General features: G+C 35.1%; 2 protein-coding genes and 1 pseudogene across 2 annotated transcripts; all 3 read left to right on the forward strand.

The window, feature by feature from the left end:
* The first annotated feature begins 4820 nt into the window (after positions 1–4820).
* LOC143554162 (transcription factor bHLH111-like) lies at positions 4821–6578 on the forward strand. The gene is made up of 7 exons (XM_077044001.1): positions 4821–4888; positions 5406–5610; positions 5672–5782; positions 5864–5938; positions 6081–6146; positions 6326–6382; positions 6471–6578. The coding sequence occupies exons 1-7, from the start codon at positions 4821–4823 to the stop codon at positions 6576–6578; spliced, it is 690 nt and encodes a 229-aa protein (XP_076900116.1).
* A 1462-nt stretch (positions 6579–8040) lies between these two features.
* LOC143554139 (pentatricopeptide repeat-containing protein At2g39620 pseudogene) lies at positions 8041–10594 on the forward strand (annotated as a pseudogene).
* A 4003-nt stretch (positions 10595–14597) lies between these two features.
* On the forward strand, positions 14598–15786 carry LOC143554163 (uncharacterized). Its single transcript, XM_077044002.1, has 3 exons — positions 14598–15366; positions 15438–15603; positions 15690–15786. Exons 1-3 carry the CDS (start codon positions 14598–14600, stop codon positions 15784–15786), a joined length of 1032 nt encoding a protein of 343 aa, XP_076900117.1.
* Positions 15787–18700: the final 2914 nt, after the last annotated feature.

Consider the following 18700-nt stretch of genomic DNA (forward strand, 5'->3'; position numbering starts at 1 on the left):
ACCCCATTAATATTAATACTCTGTTAAACAATGAAACTAGGTATGGCTCCTCTTGACGGCTCTCTTTAGCTTGTTTAATATGTGTGTGAGAGAAATCTACATAAACGTCGGTCACTAACATGATTGTTGTGTTGATGCTACGTAGGTGAGTTTTTGATTGTGTGATGTTTGGGATTGAGTTTCAAAAAAACTTATTGACTTTTTCAAAAAGCTATTTGAAAAATCAAGATTTGTGGTTTTTAGAAACCAGCTTTTTAAACTTACGAAAAACTAAAATAAGAAAGATTTTTATGATTGCCAAACACCTTTTTAACTTATTGCTTTTTGAGAAAAACCAATAAGTCAATAAATTATTTTCAAACTTAATCCCAAACAGGCTCAGAATATCGATGTGGATAATTTTGCTAACAAGGAAATCTTATATCATCAATTTCCTTTTTACACTTATAAATAGAGTTTTAACATCGTATGTCAACAAAAATTATCTTTACTATGTTCAAATTTTGATAAGTTTAAATTGTAACCAATCAATGTTTTACATATGTTCGTATAGACTTTAACTTAAATAAACTTAGAGACTTAGTATATCAAAATTGATGTAATGAACTTTCTCATACAAATATAACAGAGTATGTTATCTTCTAATTTCATAACAGATTCCATTACATTTATTTCATTATGAATTTATGATTACAAAAATACTTTAAAATTCTATAAATTAAGACGTGTATTGTGAGTTTATAATCAAATACCACTTTAAGAGATTTCGTTACATGCATGTTAAGAGTGTAATCTTTGTAATGATGCATTTTTTTAGTTATAAACTAAATTATATGCTATTAACTCTTTAAGTGATAGTTAAAAAAATAAGAAGTGACTAGATCAAATAAAAAAAGGGTATGGTTTATTTATTACAACAAAACAATTATAGCAACAAAAATAAACTTTCAAAAATCCAACTATAAAATTAAAATGTAGGTAGAACCACTCACTTCTGGCCTGCATGCATGAGACATGAACCAATCCTTCACCATAATATGGTCATCCCGTTGACCCCTTATTTAATTTCTTTCTAGCTATTTAATTACATGAATTATATAATATAAGTAGCACTTATCATGACATTGACTATGCTTTGACTTTTTCATAGGACTTTCTCTTGTAACATACATTAATTCCAGTAGCTTTGGTGTTCGATTCAGTCAAAGTCAAAGGATAACTCAAACAGCAGGTTTTTTTATACATAATTGGGATCTAAACAGGTTTCTTGATTCCACGTGTTTGTTTGGTATTTTACTATTTTTATTAACTTGTTAGAAAATTTATAATTTGAAAACAGCATATAATATGAATAGGAACTACAATGAATTTTTTTTGTTAAAGTTAGTCATGTAAATGAACCGAACAAACACAAACATATTCTTTTGCTGATATCTGTTCATTAAGAAAACGAGCATGTTCGTGTTCGTTCGTTTAAAACCTAAACGAACAGTTCACAAACACAAACAGGCTTAAATGAAGAGTTGAATAAACATAAACTACAACAAATGAACATAATGACCAAGCATTAAGTAACACAAACGAACTTACGAACATATAGGTTTGAATCAATTAGGGACTTGCCACATAGGCAGTGGCGGATCCAGGAATTTTTTTCAGGTGGTGTACTACTTTTAGATGCTTAAATTTCATGGAATCAAATATAAATATTTCGGGTCGGTTCATTGCTTAATAAAATTACGACAAAAAAAATTAAAAAGACACCATAATTCGAAATTAAAAAACACATAATAAATACAATGGTCTTTATGAATTAAAAAAAATACTTATAGTTTTTCCATACGAGTCTTCATCTTATAAAATTGTTAATTAATATATATACGATCGTTCGGCCGGATGCCCGCGGAGGAAGGAGGTGTGGCGCCTACATAATCATGGTGGAGATGGGAGAGGAAGAGAATGATGTTTGTAATTGTATCTTGGTTTAAAAATTTTGGTTTATGAAACCTTAAAAAGTTGCAGAGAAAAAATAAATAAATAATAGTGTAAAATGGATTTGTACTCTAAAAGGATGCATAGAAAAAAATAAAAATAAAAAGTAGCATAAAAAGGATTTGAAACCTTTACCTTCAGTTATTAGTTAACTAATTTAGAGGTTTATCCACCAAACCAACAACTAATATCAAATTAGAATGGTTTCTTTCTAGTTTATAAGATGGTTCACTCTATTATTGTTTATATACCAATACGCTATTATTTCGAAACTCAGGTGATACTCAGGAACAAATATATATGAACAAACATAAACGAACGGTGATGAACATAAATGAACGAACGTCATATGCGTCCGTGTTCGCTCGTTTACTTTGGTGAATACAAAATTTTGTTCGTGATCGTTCGTTTATTAAATAAACAAACATATACGGACTTTTCATCGAACAATTCATAAATGTTTGGTTTTTTACAGACCTAGGCCTAAACGCCATGCATTATGCATACATGGTCCTGAAGTACAATATATTATATAAATTTTAAGTGAAATATAATATGTTATTTAAAAATGATCCAAATTAAAAAATGGTTATATTCGTTTTTAAAGAAGATAACACAAATTCAAAAGGAATCTAAACACCGGGGTCAAATATAATGATCAAAGAGGTCAAACACATCTATACTTTGGGTAGTGACAAGCTGCAAAAGACCATGCAAGATAGACAAATAAAGCCTTTTCGCCAGTTAGGCAGCTTCAAATAGATCATCTTTAGCATTTTTCAAATTTAATAATGTCACTTCTAGAATATGAAACTTACAAACACATTTCTAAGGCTGAGGGGTGTGGGGGCTCTAATGGGGGCTTCAGTGGGGGCTCCAACCAATAATATTATGACGTGTGGCAGAGAGAGAAACTGGATAAGGGGGGTGTTGGAGCCCCTGGCCCTGGTATGGGGGGCTTTAATGGGGGCTTTAATGGGGTATAATTATATAGGAAAAATATTTTTTTTTTGGGTTTGGTCGGCTCCCAACGGTCAAAAAACCATCAAATCCCGTGCTTTTCTCTCTCTTCTCCCGCTAACCAGCTTGCGCCTGCATGTTTTTCCGCGCTAGCGCCCCGTTAGCGCCCCGGTTAGCGCCCCGGTGGTGTGGTGTTAGCGCCTGGGGGCGCGAGCGGAGGGGCTCTAGGGCCCCCGTTGAAGCCCCACACCCCTCAGCCTAAAGTATAGCAAATAACTAATAAACATATGATTAGTGGTGGAACCAAGAAATTTTAGATTTTCGTATACTTATTTTGTAAACGCAAAACCTAACCTTATCCTTACAATTGTTCCGTGGTTGTGACCTTGTGAATAGTTTTATAACGATGATTTTATTTGGTTTATTCGTATGTGTGTGAAAATTTTATATAAAAACATCTCGTAAAAAACATAAAAATTTTATATAAAAACATCTCCTAGAAAACATGAAAAGCATAATGTTTTTAACACATATAATAACATGTATTTGTTAAGTCTTAGATTCTTAGATAAATAATACTAATATACGTTACGTAAAAGTCATGAACTAATTCAATAGCTCGAACCTTTTATAAAATCATCAAATGGTATAAAAAGCGGTTTATTACATAGTGCATACAACATAAAATAATCTATTACATACGGTAACAAAACATAAAGGTTCATGTTCGATTGAGTACTCAACAAACAATAATCTGTTGCATATGGCAATAAAACATAAAGGTTCGTTTCCGGTTGAGTACTCGTTAGTCGTTACAATAACTATTGATCATTATTTCTAAGAGCATCTTATGGAGACTCACGGACCACATTCTCCTATCTCCTTCACATTGGCGTTGCCCTGCTGGTCTTCTACTGTCTTACGGACCACCGTGCCTCACTCCTATCCATAAATGATGACCCTATTCTCTCTCTCTCCCCTCTCTCTTTTTCACGTCTGTGTCCGCCCCTTAAAACCACTCATTGGAGATGGTCTAACCCGTAAACAAATGCATATGTAAGAGCTAACCACTTTAAAAAACAAAATACCTGCCAGCAAATAACATCACCATAAGGCTTTACGCTATGAGCGTTCAAGAGGGCAGTTTTGGGGCGGTAATGGAAGGAAACACCGTCGAGGGCGTGGCGTAGAAGGGGCGCGGGGGGGGGGGGGACTCATGAAGACCGACAGTATTGGTTTTGTTTAATTAGTGGACCCTCATGCTTTTCACTCTCTCTCTCATACACGCACATACATATATATATATATATATGTGTGTGTGTGTATGTATGTGTCTGTGTGTGTGTGTGTATTGGGTTTTAAACCACAGCAAGACGTTATAGAGAAGGGCTTCAAAGCTCCGTTTCCTACGTGACGATGACATGGAAGTACTTTAATATACAGTGAACAGCCTACTTGTCTCCTATATCAATATACCCCCCCTATTACATTACAAAAACTAACAAACTAATTAGAGTAAAATAAACCCAAGGACGGTTGTCATGGTTACTTTATTATAACACAACTAAATTAAACAAGTCAACCTTACATTAAACTAATACATTCACCTGACCAGCCGCCCATGGTACATGCTTAAATAACCATTCAACTCCCTAATACCCATCCAAATCCTCTCATATTACCTGGTACAGTTTTTATTCTTTTTAATCACTGGTTACTTAAATAAGCTGGGAATGAGTTACAGTGTCCTACCATTGTTTTCATCTCAGCTATATAACTTTGGTAACTACATTTTCAGTATCATTAAATCCATAACCTCAGTTTAGATATAATAAATAATATTATATTAAATACACTGTTTAGGAAACATGAATGAAGCATCATCCTCAACCACCTTCCCTCAAGAACTCGCAGACATAATCGAAAGCGATAAAGTGTAAGTATATATATAAACATGTATACACGTGTCTTCTTAATGTGCAACACTACTCTTATGCATGAGCCTAAGCCTGTAAACGATCCAAACGTTTGGTGGAAAGTTCGTTTATTTATGTTCTTTTAAGTCCGTTTATTTTTTTTCATTTATGTTCGTTTACATATTAATAGAATATAATTAAATATTATCTTGAAAAGTCATTACTTAATGGTTTTATATTTGTTTATTTAAGTGTGTTCATTTATACTCGTTTATGTTTGTTTGTATTCATTTACATTTGCTCATATATGTTCCATTTATGTTTGCTTATCTTTGTTCATTTATGTTCGTGAACTGTTTGTTTAGAATTTAAACAAACGAACATAAACAAATATGAACATTTTCATTTTTTTAATAAACGAACACGAACACAATATACGCGTTCGATTAAGTGTTCGTCTTTGTTTGGTTTGTTTCCAGGCCTACATGAACCATTGTTGTTTGGTTACTTATAAAGTAAATCTGTATATATTAACAGAACCTTTTATAGCAACAACTTCCGAGTCGAACCAGAACACTATAACTACTACCAACAGGCTGATCATAGACACATTGGTGTTCCTCTACAATGCCCCTTGATGATTAACTACCAATCTACGGGCGTAAACAATAATCATAATCCTATTTTACAGCAAAAACCTTTTTCTCCCCAAATCAAAGTGTCAGATTGGAGATGTCAACAGGTATGCATATCATATGTTTAAAAACAAGAATTGACATATGCCAATGATTAAGAGTTTACAGGTACCCGAGAATCCTAAGAAACGAATGAATAACGTTTGTGATCAAAATGTTGTGAACAAGAAACTTGCGCACGCAGACACAATGCAAGGAATCGGATGTCTAAGAGAAAGAGTAATTACTAATTAGTGAACTAATGATGCAAAAGTTTAAGCATTTAATAAATGAAGTTCGTTAATCTGTTGAACTGAACAGGTGCCTGTGAGAAAAAGCCAGAAGCTAGCTGACAAAATCACGGCCCTTCAAAAGCTTGTCTCTCCTTACGGCAAGGTCTGTTCCATTTTCGTTGTCGTTTCCTTTCGATTTTCATTCTATTTCATGCAATGAAGTCAAAAGCGCGATAAAAAATTAAGTTTTGATTGATAAGAGCTAATGAAACGAATAAATAACCAAGTTTTGACCGATAATGCAGACGGATACGGCTTCTGTGCTTCATGAAGCTCATATCTCCATCAATCTCCTTCATGACCAGATCAAGGTAAATACTTATATTCTTATAATAAAAATGTTATACATTAAAGACAATAAGCACTTTGACTTTTGACTTTGACTTTTGAGTCAATTCGAGTCCACCCTTACCTGATCTACCTATTTTGTGACTTCTAGACAAGACCATAACATATTATTAATTCGAGTGAAAATTTATTTGGTGAACAGAAGTTGATACAGAATAAACAGATTTCAACGATGAACGATAAATCACTCGAATTTCAGGTAAAATAAGGTTTTACATAATAAGGTTACAACTTTTATTAATGCAAAGACTATGTGGTTTTGGCTTCTAATCTTGTGTCTTAAACAGGATAACGAGGAAGCGGAAACTAGCTTACGAGATAAAGGCCTATGTTTGGTTCCGATATCAAGTGCTCAAATTAACGGCCTGGATTATTTTATGCCCGGGAACTACTAAGCTAGTAGCGCTCAATTTTACCTTTTGTTAGATCACAAAACCGACATAATCTATATCTATATCTATACTACATAAGAAAAGAGTGACTTTTTTGTCACATGTCACTCTCCGGTGCATCAATCGTCTTTTCAACTAGGATCTTTGATAAATATAATCTCGATTCTATAAGACGACAATCCATACTTCTTCAATATTAGCAACTTAGCTGACTATTTATGTGCAAAATATGAGGCCAACAACCACCATGATATATGATTAATGATTAATCTTATATCACTTGTATAACACTAGACAATAAATTTTCAGATAATTGGCTACTAACCTATTGTTAGAGAATTGAACTTATTATTTATACATTTTTATTTAATATAGTACATACATATTTACGTAATGACCAACTATAAAGAGAGGTGCACAAAATATCCGGTTTCGGACCCGACCCGGAACCGGTTCTTACCCGGGTACGACCTGGTATTGCCGTATTGGGTTTCTCCCTAGACTTTACCCGGAACGGAACCGACACGGACCCGCTAGAACGGGTTTCACCTTTACCAAGTCAAAACTTGACCCGACCCTACCAAAACCCGGTCAAATACCCGACTATACCGGTTTTGACTTTTGTTGACCATACCCGGAACCGGTTCTTACCCGACCCGGTTTTGACTTTTGTTGACCATACCCGGAACCGGTTCCTACCCAGTTTCGATTCCTAAAAAACTGGATTTATGCACCTCTAGCTATAAATCTATGTTAAAAAAAATATATTTGACCGTCGTAAGCTATGTTAAATAACTATGTATTATGTTATACACAGAGTTAATAGTTAAAAATAAAGAAGAAATTAAGCATAATAAACATATATAAGTATAAGTGACTATATTTGTTTGGCACTTAATGAGATTATTCAGATGTGCACTTAATGAGATTATTCAGATGTGCACATCTCATTTAGGACATAAAGAGCATTTGACTCATTTAAAAAATTCCTTTAGATGGATGTTTGAACATCTGATTCGTTAAGTGGGTTTTTTGAGAAAGAGGCCCGTTCAGATCTGAGCCGATCTGACTCGGTTCATATCTGAATGCCCTTAACCGCCCCTAAGTAGATAAATAGTTAGTATATATGCCAAACTCTAGTTTGAACTTTGAAACTACACATGAACCAAACTTTAGCTTTATAAAAAAAATGAATAATAAGTCAATGAGCCGAAGTCTAGGTTGAACTTCGAAACTACGCGCGAACCAAACTTTAGCCTTACAACAAGTCGATCTCGAGCTCTCTCATTCGCTAAACAAGCCGAGGCGAGCCGAGCTGAGCTTCATTTTCGGAAGTATAAGGGTACAACCAAACTCACCATCCTCCATGAACATCGAACCAAAAGAATGAATCGAATACATCTAATCAACGTCATCTCCACCACTAAAACCCTAACTCACCTCCTTCAACTCCACACCCAATTAATAATCTCAGGCTTCACACAGCACAGTTTCACCAACACCCAGTTAATCAAATCATACTCTTTGTTCAAAAAAATCAATCTTGCTCGATTAGTATTCAATTCCACACCAAACACAGATGTCATGTTATGGAATTCAATGATTAAAGCACACATAAGATCAAACCAACATCAAGAAGCAATTTTTTTGTATAATAATATGATAAAGAATGGTTCTTTTTCGGTTAAACCCGATAAGTATACTTACACATTTGTGCTTAAAGCTTGTACTATGCTTTTGGATATTGATGTGGGTGTATTGGTTCATGAAGAGATTGGTAAGAGAGGGTTGGAGTCTGATGTTTTTATTGGGACTGGACTGATTGATATGTACTGTAAATGCGGGCGGTTGGTTGACGCGCGCCAAGTGTTTGATGAAATGCCTGACAGAGACGTGGCGGTTTGGAACGCGATGGTTGGTGGGCTATCGCAGAGTTCGGACTTTGCCCAGGCGATTGAGCTGTTTCGTGGTATGCACTTATGCGGTGGAGTCGAGCCGAATAGTGTTAGTCTGTTGAATTTGTTTCCGGCTATTTGTAAATTAGCAAGTGTTAGATTATGCAAGTGTGTTCACGGGTATGTGACTAGAAGGTATTTTCCAAACACGGTTGTGAACGGGTTGATAGATGTGTACTCCAAGTGCAAAAGAACGGATATTGCTTACCGGGTATTTGACGTAATGCAAGAACCGGACGATGTTTCGTGGGGTACACTAATGGCGGGATTGGCACTTAACGGGCGTCACTATGAAGTTCTGGAGGTATTTGATCAGATGAAAAACAATAACCTAAATGTAAATATTGTTTCGGTTGTAAGCGCTTTATCAGCAGCAGGCGAAACAAAAGATTTAGTAAAAGGGAAAATGATTCATGAATGTGTCAAGAAACACAAATTTGACTCCGACATTCGCGTGTCGACTCCGCTTATTACTATGTATGCAAAGTGTGGCGAGTTAGAAAAGGCTCGAGATTTATTTCACAATCTTTCGGGAAAAGATATGGTGGCTTGGTCTGCGGTTATTGCAGCATTTGCACAATCTGGTTATCATGAAGAAGCAATCTCTCTATTTTATGACATGCAGTATGCAGGTTTTAAACCATGTATTATAACACTAGTTGGTGTTATTCCATCTTGTGCAGAGTTGTGCTACAAGAAAATAGGAAAGAGTGTGCATTGTTATTCCATTAAACACAATATGATTTGTGATATTAATATAGATACTTCATTGGTGTCCATGTATGCTAAATTTGATGATTTCACATCAGCAATGATCGTTTTTGACAGAATGTTATATAAAGAAGTGATTGCGTGGAATGCTTTGATTAACCGCTATGCTCAAATTGGTGAGCCAAATCTCGCAATGAAGATGTTTTGTAGACTACAGTTGACCGAGTTGCACCCGGACCCGGGGGCCATCATGGGTGTGGTTTCGGCATCGGCTCACTTAGCGGATGCTAACCTTGGAGCCAGTATTCATGGGTTGGTTATCAAACACGGGTTTGAATCTGATTGTCATGTGAATAATGCTCTTATTGACATGTATGCTAAAAGTCAGAGGCTTTCGTCTGCTGAACTGTTGTTTGGTTTGACCAAAAGTCAAGATCAAGTTCTATGGAATGTGATGATCGGAGCATATGCGCGAAACGGGTGTGCTCAAGAATCGATTTTTACATTTCGCCGAATGAAATTAGAAGGTTTTCGTCCTAGTTTAGTCTCGTTTGTTAGCTCACTTCCTGCAGTGGCTCATTTGGCAGATATAAAAGAAGGTGCAGCATTGCATGCTTCCATAATCCGTACGGGTTTTATTTCCCGTACCGTTACTTTAAACGGGTTAATCGACATGTATTCAAAATGTGGGCGTGTTGATTTATCAGAAACAGTTTTCAATGAAGTCAAAGATAAAGATACTGTTTCTTGGAATGTAATGCTAGCTGGATATGCTTTAAACGGGAGTGTCGATCTTGCATTCGATTTCTTTTCACATATGCAAGATAATCATGTGGAAATCGACCCTGTGTCGTTTTTAAGCTTGCTATCCGCTTGTAGACACACGGGTCTGGTTACAGAGGGAAAGAATGTGTTTAACTTAATGAAAGAAAAATATAACATTGAACCAAAGATGGAACATTATGCGTGTATGGGGGATTTGCTAGGAAGAGCGGGTTTGTTTGATGAAACACTGGGGTTAATCGAGTCGATGCAGATGGAACCGGATGGTGGGGTGTGGGGGAGTTTATTGGGCGCGTGCCAAATGCATGGTAACGTGAAGTTAGCAGAGTTGGCATTAGATAATCTTGTGAAATTAGAGCCGGGAAATCAAGCTCATTATGCGGTTTTATCAGGTATTTATGCGCAGTCGGGCCGATGGGCTGATTCCAGAAGGTTGAGGTTGAAGATGATCGAGTCGGGAGTTAAGAAAATTCCGGGTTGTAGTTGGGTTAATGAGAAACAAGATCTAAGTGTTACGGAACGATGAAAAAAGGATACAACTGTAGCGGCTCCAGCGCTGGTATTTTCAGATTCGGGCGAGCAGGTGGATCAAGCTGGGAAAAAGAAGTATGTCAACAAACAAGTGATGGGTAGTCATAATGACACGAAGCTCCACGTGCAGCAAATCCTAGATGACATTAATTCACAAATGATAGGGACTTTAAGCAAGGCTGATTTGGATGCGGAAGTTACTGTGATTCCGGCGTATATGGTTAACGAGCTAGGTGAAACCGCACTATACACTGCTGCTGAAAAGGGGCATCTTGATGCAGAAGTTGCTCAGATGAAGAAACGATCACTAGAAAAAGCCGGTTGGAGTTTGACACTTTGCATGTTTCTGCTACTTTCTGTTATCAGTTTTAAATAGAATTAATATTTTCTTGTTAACACTTGCAGCCATGGTGCAACTGCTACGGTGATCATTATCTGTCACTATGTCAAGCAAGGTCCCAAAGAAACGCTACCCCTCTCATAACTGCAGCCACAAGAGGACACACTAACATCAATGCTCTACGATTTCATTCCTCGACTATTATTTCTTAGCTGATAGTGACGATGCCACCGCATGGTATCTTTGTGTTTAACGGACATGGAGACGTGTTTGTATTTCTTAAACATATGCAGTGGTCTTTGAGATACTTGGTTTGAAATAAAATTGCGGTTTCATAGTTATAGACTACGATAAGCCGTTTATAATCGTGAGAACGACACAATGTCACAAGATTTGACTAACTATCTGTCAACTTATTTATATAATATAATATTTACACATATAATTCCATTCAATTCAAAATTTAATCTTTGAATGTCCTTTTGCTATAAACAAACATTGGCTTTACACTTTTCAAATGTAACTTGTCTTTAATCTTTGAATGTCCTTTTACAACAAGCGAAAATGGCTAATAAAGATTAGCGTATTACAATTTTGAATTCAATGTTATAAACTCCTGAGTAGGCGGCCGATTACTCCCCGCCTAGATCGAGTACTCCCTGCCTCGGCCGAGTACTCCTTAGGTATTTTCCGAGTAATCCCCGACTACTCCCGAGTACTCGCAACTCTCCAGTCGACCGCCTAAGACCGCCAAACAACTTTTACAACATTGATTTTGATACGACACATTTTCGAGCAAGACTTGCTAAACAGCTATTCATAACTCATAAGAGAAATTTATGATTGTTTGAAAGAGTGTGGTAAAGTGTAAATGCATGGTGGTTAGAGGTGCATAAACCAGTTTAAAACTCAAAACCGGTTCGGTTTGATCAACAAAAGTCAAAACCAGTTTAAAACTCAAAACCGGTTCGGTTTGATCAACAAAAGTCAAAACCAGTTTATAATTAGTTTCGGTTCGGGTTGAAACCGGTTTCTTACCATGTTACAATCGGTTTCGGTTCGGTTAACCGGTTAGAAACCTGTTTTGGTGGAGAAAATTACAAACCGGTTCCGAATCTACGGTTTCAATCGGCTCTAAACCGGTTCAGTTTCGGTTCAATTTTCGGGTCGGTTCGGTTAACCGATTTATTTGCGCACCTATAGTGATGGGTTTAGGCCTGTAAGCGAACCAAACGTTCGGTGAACTATTCGTGAACCATTCGGCGGGAAGTTCGTTTATTTAATAAACGAACGAACATGAACAACAAAATTGTGTTCGTCGAACGAACATGAACACATGTTCCGTTCGTTCATTTATGTTCGTGAACATTCGTTTATGTTCGCTTATATCTGTTTATTTATGTATTAATAGAAAATAATTAAATATTATCTGGATAGGTCATCTGCTTAAAGATTTTATATTTGTTAATTTGTGTTCATTTAAGTGTTTTCATTTAAGTTCGTTTATATATGTGTTCTTTAATAAATGGTCGTTTATCTTTGTTCAGTTATGTTCGTTTAGATTTTAAACAAACGAACACAAATGCCCATTTTTAAATAAACGAACATGAATGTAAATATTTGTTCGATTAAGTGTTTGTGCTCTTTTAAAGATAAATGAACGAACATGAACATGCCCTTGTTCATGTTCATTCGATTCGTTTACATGCTTTCATTATTCACATTGATGAATACATTGGTCTCAATCTTTAGGCTCTGCCGATTTTATTTGTGTTCGTTTATGTTCGTGAACTGTTCGTAAACACATTAGTTTCCTTAATGAACAAACACGAACAAAAAATCTCGTTCGGTAAGTGTTCATGAACACATTATTTCTTAACGAATGAACATAAACAAGGCCTTGTTCGTGTTCATTAGGTTCGTTTACAGCCCAGATGGGTTTGTAGAAAGAAATCGACACCAAGACAGATCAACATGTATGGTTAGGTTTGCACAAAACAAACAAGGAGTGAAAATAAACAATAAAAAAATAACCCACCCAATAATAAACTCTCTCCATTTATTATTTTATATTTGTATTTCCATATCACCCAACAAGAGACAACACAAGAGGTCACGTGAGTTGAATAACCTTTACATATAATCGAGTCCTTACACTACCCTACCGTACGTTGGCCGTGAACTCTCAACACAACACCGCGAACGCACGCACGCACGCACGCCGGATCTCTGATTTCATACTTCACGAACCGGTAAAGGTTATCCATCTGTTTTACCCTAATTTAACTTAATCTGCAATGTGTATCATATAATGTATGTGAAACTAAGTTCTAGGGTTTCAATAGTAACATATAACTTGATTATTACTTGGTAACTTGTTAGGATATTTTTATTGGGGCTTTAATTTTGCTAAGTTCTTGTTTAATGTATGTCATAACAACATGTGTTTTTCCATAAAAGTGTCACAATCACAAATTCAATGTGTATTAATGTAACATTTATTACAAATTCTATCATTTATTACAAATTCAATGTTGTCATGACATTGTTATATATAGGGATGAGCAAAAATCGGTATGGAACCGATTTGATACCGCCGGTACCGAGGTTTTGAGTTTTCAGGCGGTACGGTACCGGTATTTTCCGAATTTTACCTTAAATACCGGTACCGTCCTGGTACCGTACCGGTACTGAACCGAACATTTCGGTACCAGTACCAAAAAATTTTGATTTTCGAGATTGGGATTTTCGGTACCAGGCTCATCCCTAGTTATATAATGTATCATTCATTATTTATGCTAAAAGATTAAAAGTCAAACTCACTTAAGTAGCAGCAGCATCTATCTTATATAATAAACAAATCAAATTCAAGTTAAGGATGTTGTTACATGTGATTATACATATATCTCAATGTTTTATTTTCAGGCCACAAATGGCTACAGAAGACCAAGCTGACACCACTATTCGGAAGCCAACACCTCCACCTTCAGGGTATGTTGAAGTTGAAGATCCAAATGGTGTTGATCCGACTTGGAAAGAGTGCAAACTACTTCAAAAGAAGGGCAACTTTCTTCTTTGGTGTGTCCACTGTGGGAAAACAATCTCGGGAGTGAGTATTAACAAGATGAAAATACATATTGCCGGGCAAGGAGGTGGCATGGCACCGTGTAAGGAAGTTCCAACCGAGATTCAAAAATCAATTCTTGAAAGCTTGAAAGCAAACAACAGGAACCCTAAAGAATCAGCAGCAGATGAAACAACTAATATCTCACATAGGAAAAGGAAAAGAGAAGTAAACCGTTTTGTTGGTGCTGGGGTCTCATTAGATTTACTTAAGTCGGATTATTTCAAAACTATGATCACGGAGATTTGTAACAATAGACCAGCAACGGTTTTTAATGTAGCTAATGAGGGTTTTCTAACGCAAGTTGCTAACGATTTGAAAGAAGATGTGAGAACCCGCATTAGTAGGTGTGACAAGAAAGAGACTTCTCTTCTTGTTGAGAAAAAATCCGAAGGAGATAAATTGTATTACAATTTCTTTGTATCGTTTGTTGATGATGAAGTTAAGCCATTTATGACTCTGGATGAGGAATCCATAGAAGATTCTTTGCTACTTTTAGAGAGATCATTACATCAATAGGTGAAGATAAAATTCTGCAAGTTATTTGGGAAGACATAGATGCATATTATGATGTAGAGATGGAATTAAGGGTTGAGTTTCCATCAATATACTGGACTCCATGTGCTGCATATATCGCTGAAAGGATAAATGAAGATTTTAGAAGGATAGGATGGATAAGGGATATAATTGATAAGGCTAAATCACTGTTAAATTTCATTCTTACAAAAGATGTAGGCATCAACATGGATGATGTTTTTATGTTTAGCAATTTCGCTGCTATGAAAGAAGTAAAAAGAATAGAAGCGCGTTTCAATTCAGTGATTCAGACCGTGCAATGGGTGGACACGTTTACAAAAACGGATGAAGGGGCACGTGCAGAGAAGCTTATTAGAGATTATCGCTTTTGGAAGCAATGCGATTCGACCTTGAAGATACACAATCTTGTTCAAGAGCTGCGGATGGTTGTGATGGGTGATAAGCGGCCTGGTATGGGATATGCATTAGCTTGGATGCATAAAACGAAGCTGGAAATTAGAAAACTTGATGACAATCAGCAACTTGATGGGGATTATACTGACCTGTGGAGAGTAATTGACAAAAGATGGGAACGTCTGCGGCAGCATGCGCTTATTATTGTTGGTTTCATGTTTAATCCGGCTTACTTTTATGAAGCAGAAAAAGACATGCAGGCACTTATGAAGTCAACATTTGTTCACCATCTACAGAAGATAAACATCGACAAAACTGTAGAAACAAAAGTCCTCGAAGAGTTGAAGTTGTATTTTGATGCGGATGGTGATTTCGGTATTCCGATTGCGGTCAGACAAAGACGACTGTTGCCTCATGGTGAGTTTTTTTAAATTTTTATTCAAAAGATAATATATTGTTTGTTGAGACTAATTTTGATTAAACTACAGTTACTTGGTTGGAAACATTCGGATGTAAATGTCCCATCCTTGTCAAGATTGCAACAAGCATCCTTTCATTGAGATGCAGTGTGATTCAACATGACCCGAATATAATTCAGGGCAATGTCGAAAGCGATTTGGAATTCATCAAGATGGAAATGCGACTTCAGGAAAGGTAATCTTGAATACTTAAAAATAAAAATCCTTTTGAAAGAAGATAAGATTTTTACATTGAAAAGATCTTAAAAAAATTGTTTGTAGGCATCAAGACAAGTTGGAGATGGTCAGTGGGAATGATCAGTGGTTTGACTTTGATGATGAAGATCATTTCAGAGGATTGGAAATCTGTTTTCCTTGAGAAGGTTAAAGCTGTACTTTAGGTTTTTGATTGGAGAAGGGTAGTTAGTTCTTCAGTGTAGAAGATAGATGTAGGTTTTTGGTTGGATGAGTATAAAACTTTTGGCTATAATGGTATTTGCTAGCTTGGAGAAGTGAGAAAAGGAGGCAAGTTTAAGTTTTTGGTTGTATGATGATAAAACTTTTGGCTATAAAAGAATAGTGTTTGCTTATTTGGTTTGGTTGTCAATTTATAATTGCCAACAAGATATATTATAACATTAAAATAATCTATTGGCTTATAGTTGAATCACGTGGCTCTCTGCATTACGTTACTTTATTTAATTTATCAATAAGATAAGATGTGGATTTGACCTTCTGTTTGGTTTTCTGTTCTTTTTTCTTTTTCTGCACATTTTTGAAAATCTCATCATTTCTGCAGTAAGATTCCTGTTGCTTCATGTATCCTATAGTGACCTACTTTTAATAGGAACTAGGTTTTAGGACTCGCGTTTTATGACGGGACTGTTAAATCGAATAAAAACACATACGTAAAGAAGTTAAACTATAAACTCGGTGTCAAAGCGAAGTCATTCTGTATCAAGTTACGATATCGAAACTAAACAAAAGAAACAAAGCCGTCTATGCCAAAATACAACAAATTATATCAAATGTAGAACCAAAAAAACCGGCGCGTTACAGCTGCGAAACAACACAAATTCGGTTACTATCAACGGTACCAACACAAATTCATAAACATAAATTAGTAAGCCAAAAAAAAAATATTGAAAGGCGAGGTGTCAAACATTGAAATGCGGATATAAAGCCATGTGACGATGGGATATTTTTAAATCATGAAAAAATTTTCGGTCATTGTAAAGACAGACTATAAAAAATAAGAAAGCAAAGTTTAAGAAAACTATTTAACCGAAAAATAAAACATGTAAAGTCGACACTCGCTCAAGTTTAGTGTTTAAAAATATAGTTTGTTAGGTATTTTATTTAGTTTAAACAAAAAATAAAATAAAGTAAAATCCATAATTTTAATTGTGAAATTATAAATAATGATTTAGTGGTTATAGTTAATAAAATATTAAAATAGTAAATAGTAAAAAGAATAGTAATTTTATGAGGGAAGAAAAATCCTCTATTTAATATATATATATATATAATATTAAATTATTTAGCATTTAAAAATCGCACAAACAGATTATTTGTTTATAAAGAAATTAAGAGTGAAGTTCACTTATGGTCATGTGTTTACTAATTCTGTCCAAAAGAATTTCAATAGAAGGCATACTTTGGTAATTTATTGAAAACTAACTATAAAACTACAACAAAGTTAGTGTCGTGGATGAAAAAGGGTTGAAATATTTACAAGTATTTATATACATATAAGATCGTCTGTAATGGGCGTTAACTCCTTTGTTTCATAGTAGAACATGCCCATACATCCATTACATGCATACTGGCGTTAAATGGACTTAAAATCTTTTGTGACGCGTTTTAAATAACATTATTGTGAACTTAGGATCCTTTAATATTTATGGAAAATAAATACAAATAATCGTCTCAAGCATTAATTACATTGATATCTTCTATAAATAGCAAATGTAATTTTTTAAGTTTTGTATTTATTTAAAAATAATTGAATGAAAAGATGATTGAGCATTTTCTTTTAAGTTTTAACCAAATGCTCCATCTTAAACCTTCCATGGCATTCCATTTGAAATGAAATTGTTTAAATGCTCCATTTAATTTGGAAGGCTAAACAAGACGAACCTTGTCAACTAGAAGATTAGTTTGAAATGAAATATTTTGTTTTTATTGGTAATGTTTTTTTTTTTTTAATTTAATGAAATGTTTTTTGCTTTATTAAGTTTGTATTTTTCAATGAAGTATTTTAAGTTTTTTATTAAGTATTTAATGAAATGTTTTTTGTTAGCTCACTTCGTGCAGTGGCTTTTTGGCAGATATAAAAGAAGGTGCAGCATTGCATGCTTCCATAATCCGTACGGGTTTTATTTCCCGTACCGTTATTTTAAACGGGTTAATCGACATGTATTCAAAATGTGGGCGTGTTGATTTATCATAAACAGTTTTCAATGAAGTCAAAGATAAAGATACTGTTTCTTGAAATGCAATGCTAGCTGGATATGCTTTAAATGGGAGTGTCGATCTTGTATTCGATTTCTTTTCACGTATGCAAGATAATCATGTGGAAATCGACCCTTTGTCGTTTTTAAGCTTGTTATCTGCTTGTAGACACGTGGGTCTGGTTACAGAGGAAAAGAATGTGTTCAATTGGTCAAACAAGCTATATTTTGTTCCCGTTAAAACAACAATGAGCATACTAATCCAAATTACGAAGATTATATTTTGTTCCCGTTAAAACAAGCTATATTTTGTTCCCGTTAAAACAACAATGAGCATACTAATCCAAATTACGGCCCTAAGGGGGGGGGCTGGGTGGTCGATGACCACAGGCCTGACACCCCGCTAGGTTAAAACAGTATGTATATTTAGTATTAAACTCAATTATATAACCAATAGCTTGGTCTAATGGCAAATGGGTATTACTTTCAATCAAAAAGTTATGGGTTGTAGTCTCATTTAAGACATGTTTAATCATATTTTTATAATAAAGTTTTTTACATAAGCTAAATTATAACCAAATAAACCCATATCAAAATTAAATTGTTTAAACCCAACAAAATACTACTTTTACTTAAAAGCAAAATGAAATTTTGCCTTCGACCAAATTTTTTTTTTTGCTTTCTTGAAACCAACCCTGACTAGGAATCAATTACAGTCCACTTGTTCAAGTAGCTAAATATCTATTCGTGTCTATTTTACGATCACTTAATAACTTTCTAATTCACCCACGTATACAAAAAAAAATTTCAAGAATGGTTGGTGTGACTTGGAGCAAGCTC

The sequence above is a fragment of the Bidens hawaiensis genome, unplaced genomic scaffold (assembly GCF_021521415.1).
Source record: "Bidens hawaiensis isolate Kalapana, Puna unplaced genomic scaffold, B.hawaiensis_p1.1 tig00017563_1, whole genome shotgun sequence".
Lineage (NCBI taxonomy): Eukaryota > Viridiplantae > Streptophyta > Magnoliopsida > Asterales > Asteraceae > Bidens > Bidens hawaiensis.

What these genes read in the sequence shown, in the direction of transcription:
- LOC143554162 (XM_077044001.1), top strand. Translation starts at nt 4,821, where the DNA reads ATGAATGAAGCATCATCCTCAACCACCTTCCCTCAAGAACTCGCAGAC. An exon ending in TCGGATGTCTAAGAGAAAGA is followed by an intron (nt 5,783 to 5,863) that starts GTAATTACTAAT and finishes TGAACTGAACAG; the next exon opens with GTGCCTGTGAGAAAAAGCCA. An exon ending in TTGTCTCTCCTTACGGCAAG is followed by an intron (nt 5,939 to 6,080) that starts GTCTGTTCCATT and finishes CCGATAATGCAG; the next exon opens with ACGGATACGGCTTCTGTGCT.
- LOC143554163 (XM_077044002.1), top strand. Translation starts at nt 14,598, where the DNA reads ATGGAATTAAGGGTTGAGTTTCCATCAATATACTGGACTCCATGTGCT. An exon ending in AAGACGACTGTTGCCTCATG is followed by an intron (nt 15,367 to 15,437) that starts GTGAGTTTTTTT and finishes ATTAAACTACAG; the next exon opens with TTACTTGGTTGGAAACATTC. An exon ending in GAAATGCGACTTCAGGAAAG is followed by an intron (nt 15,604 to 15,689) that starts GTAATCTTGAAT and finishes AATTGTTTGTAG; the next exon opens with GCATCAAGACAAGTTGGAGA.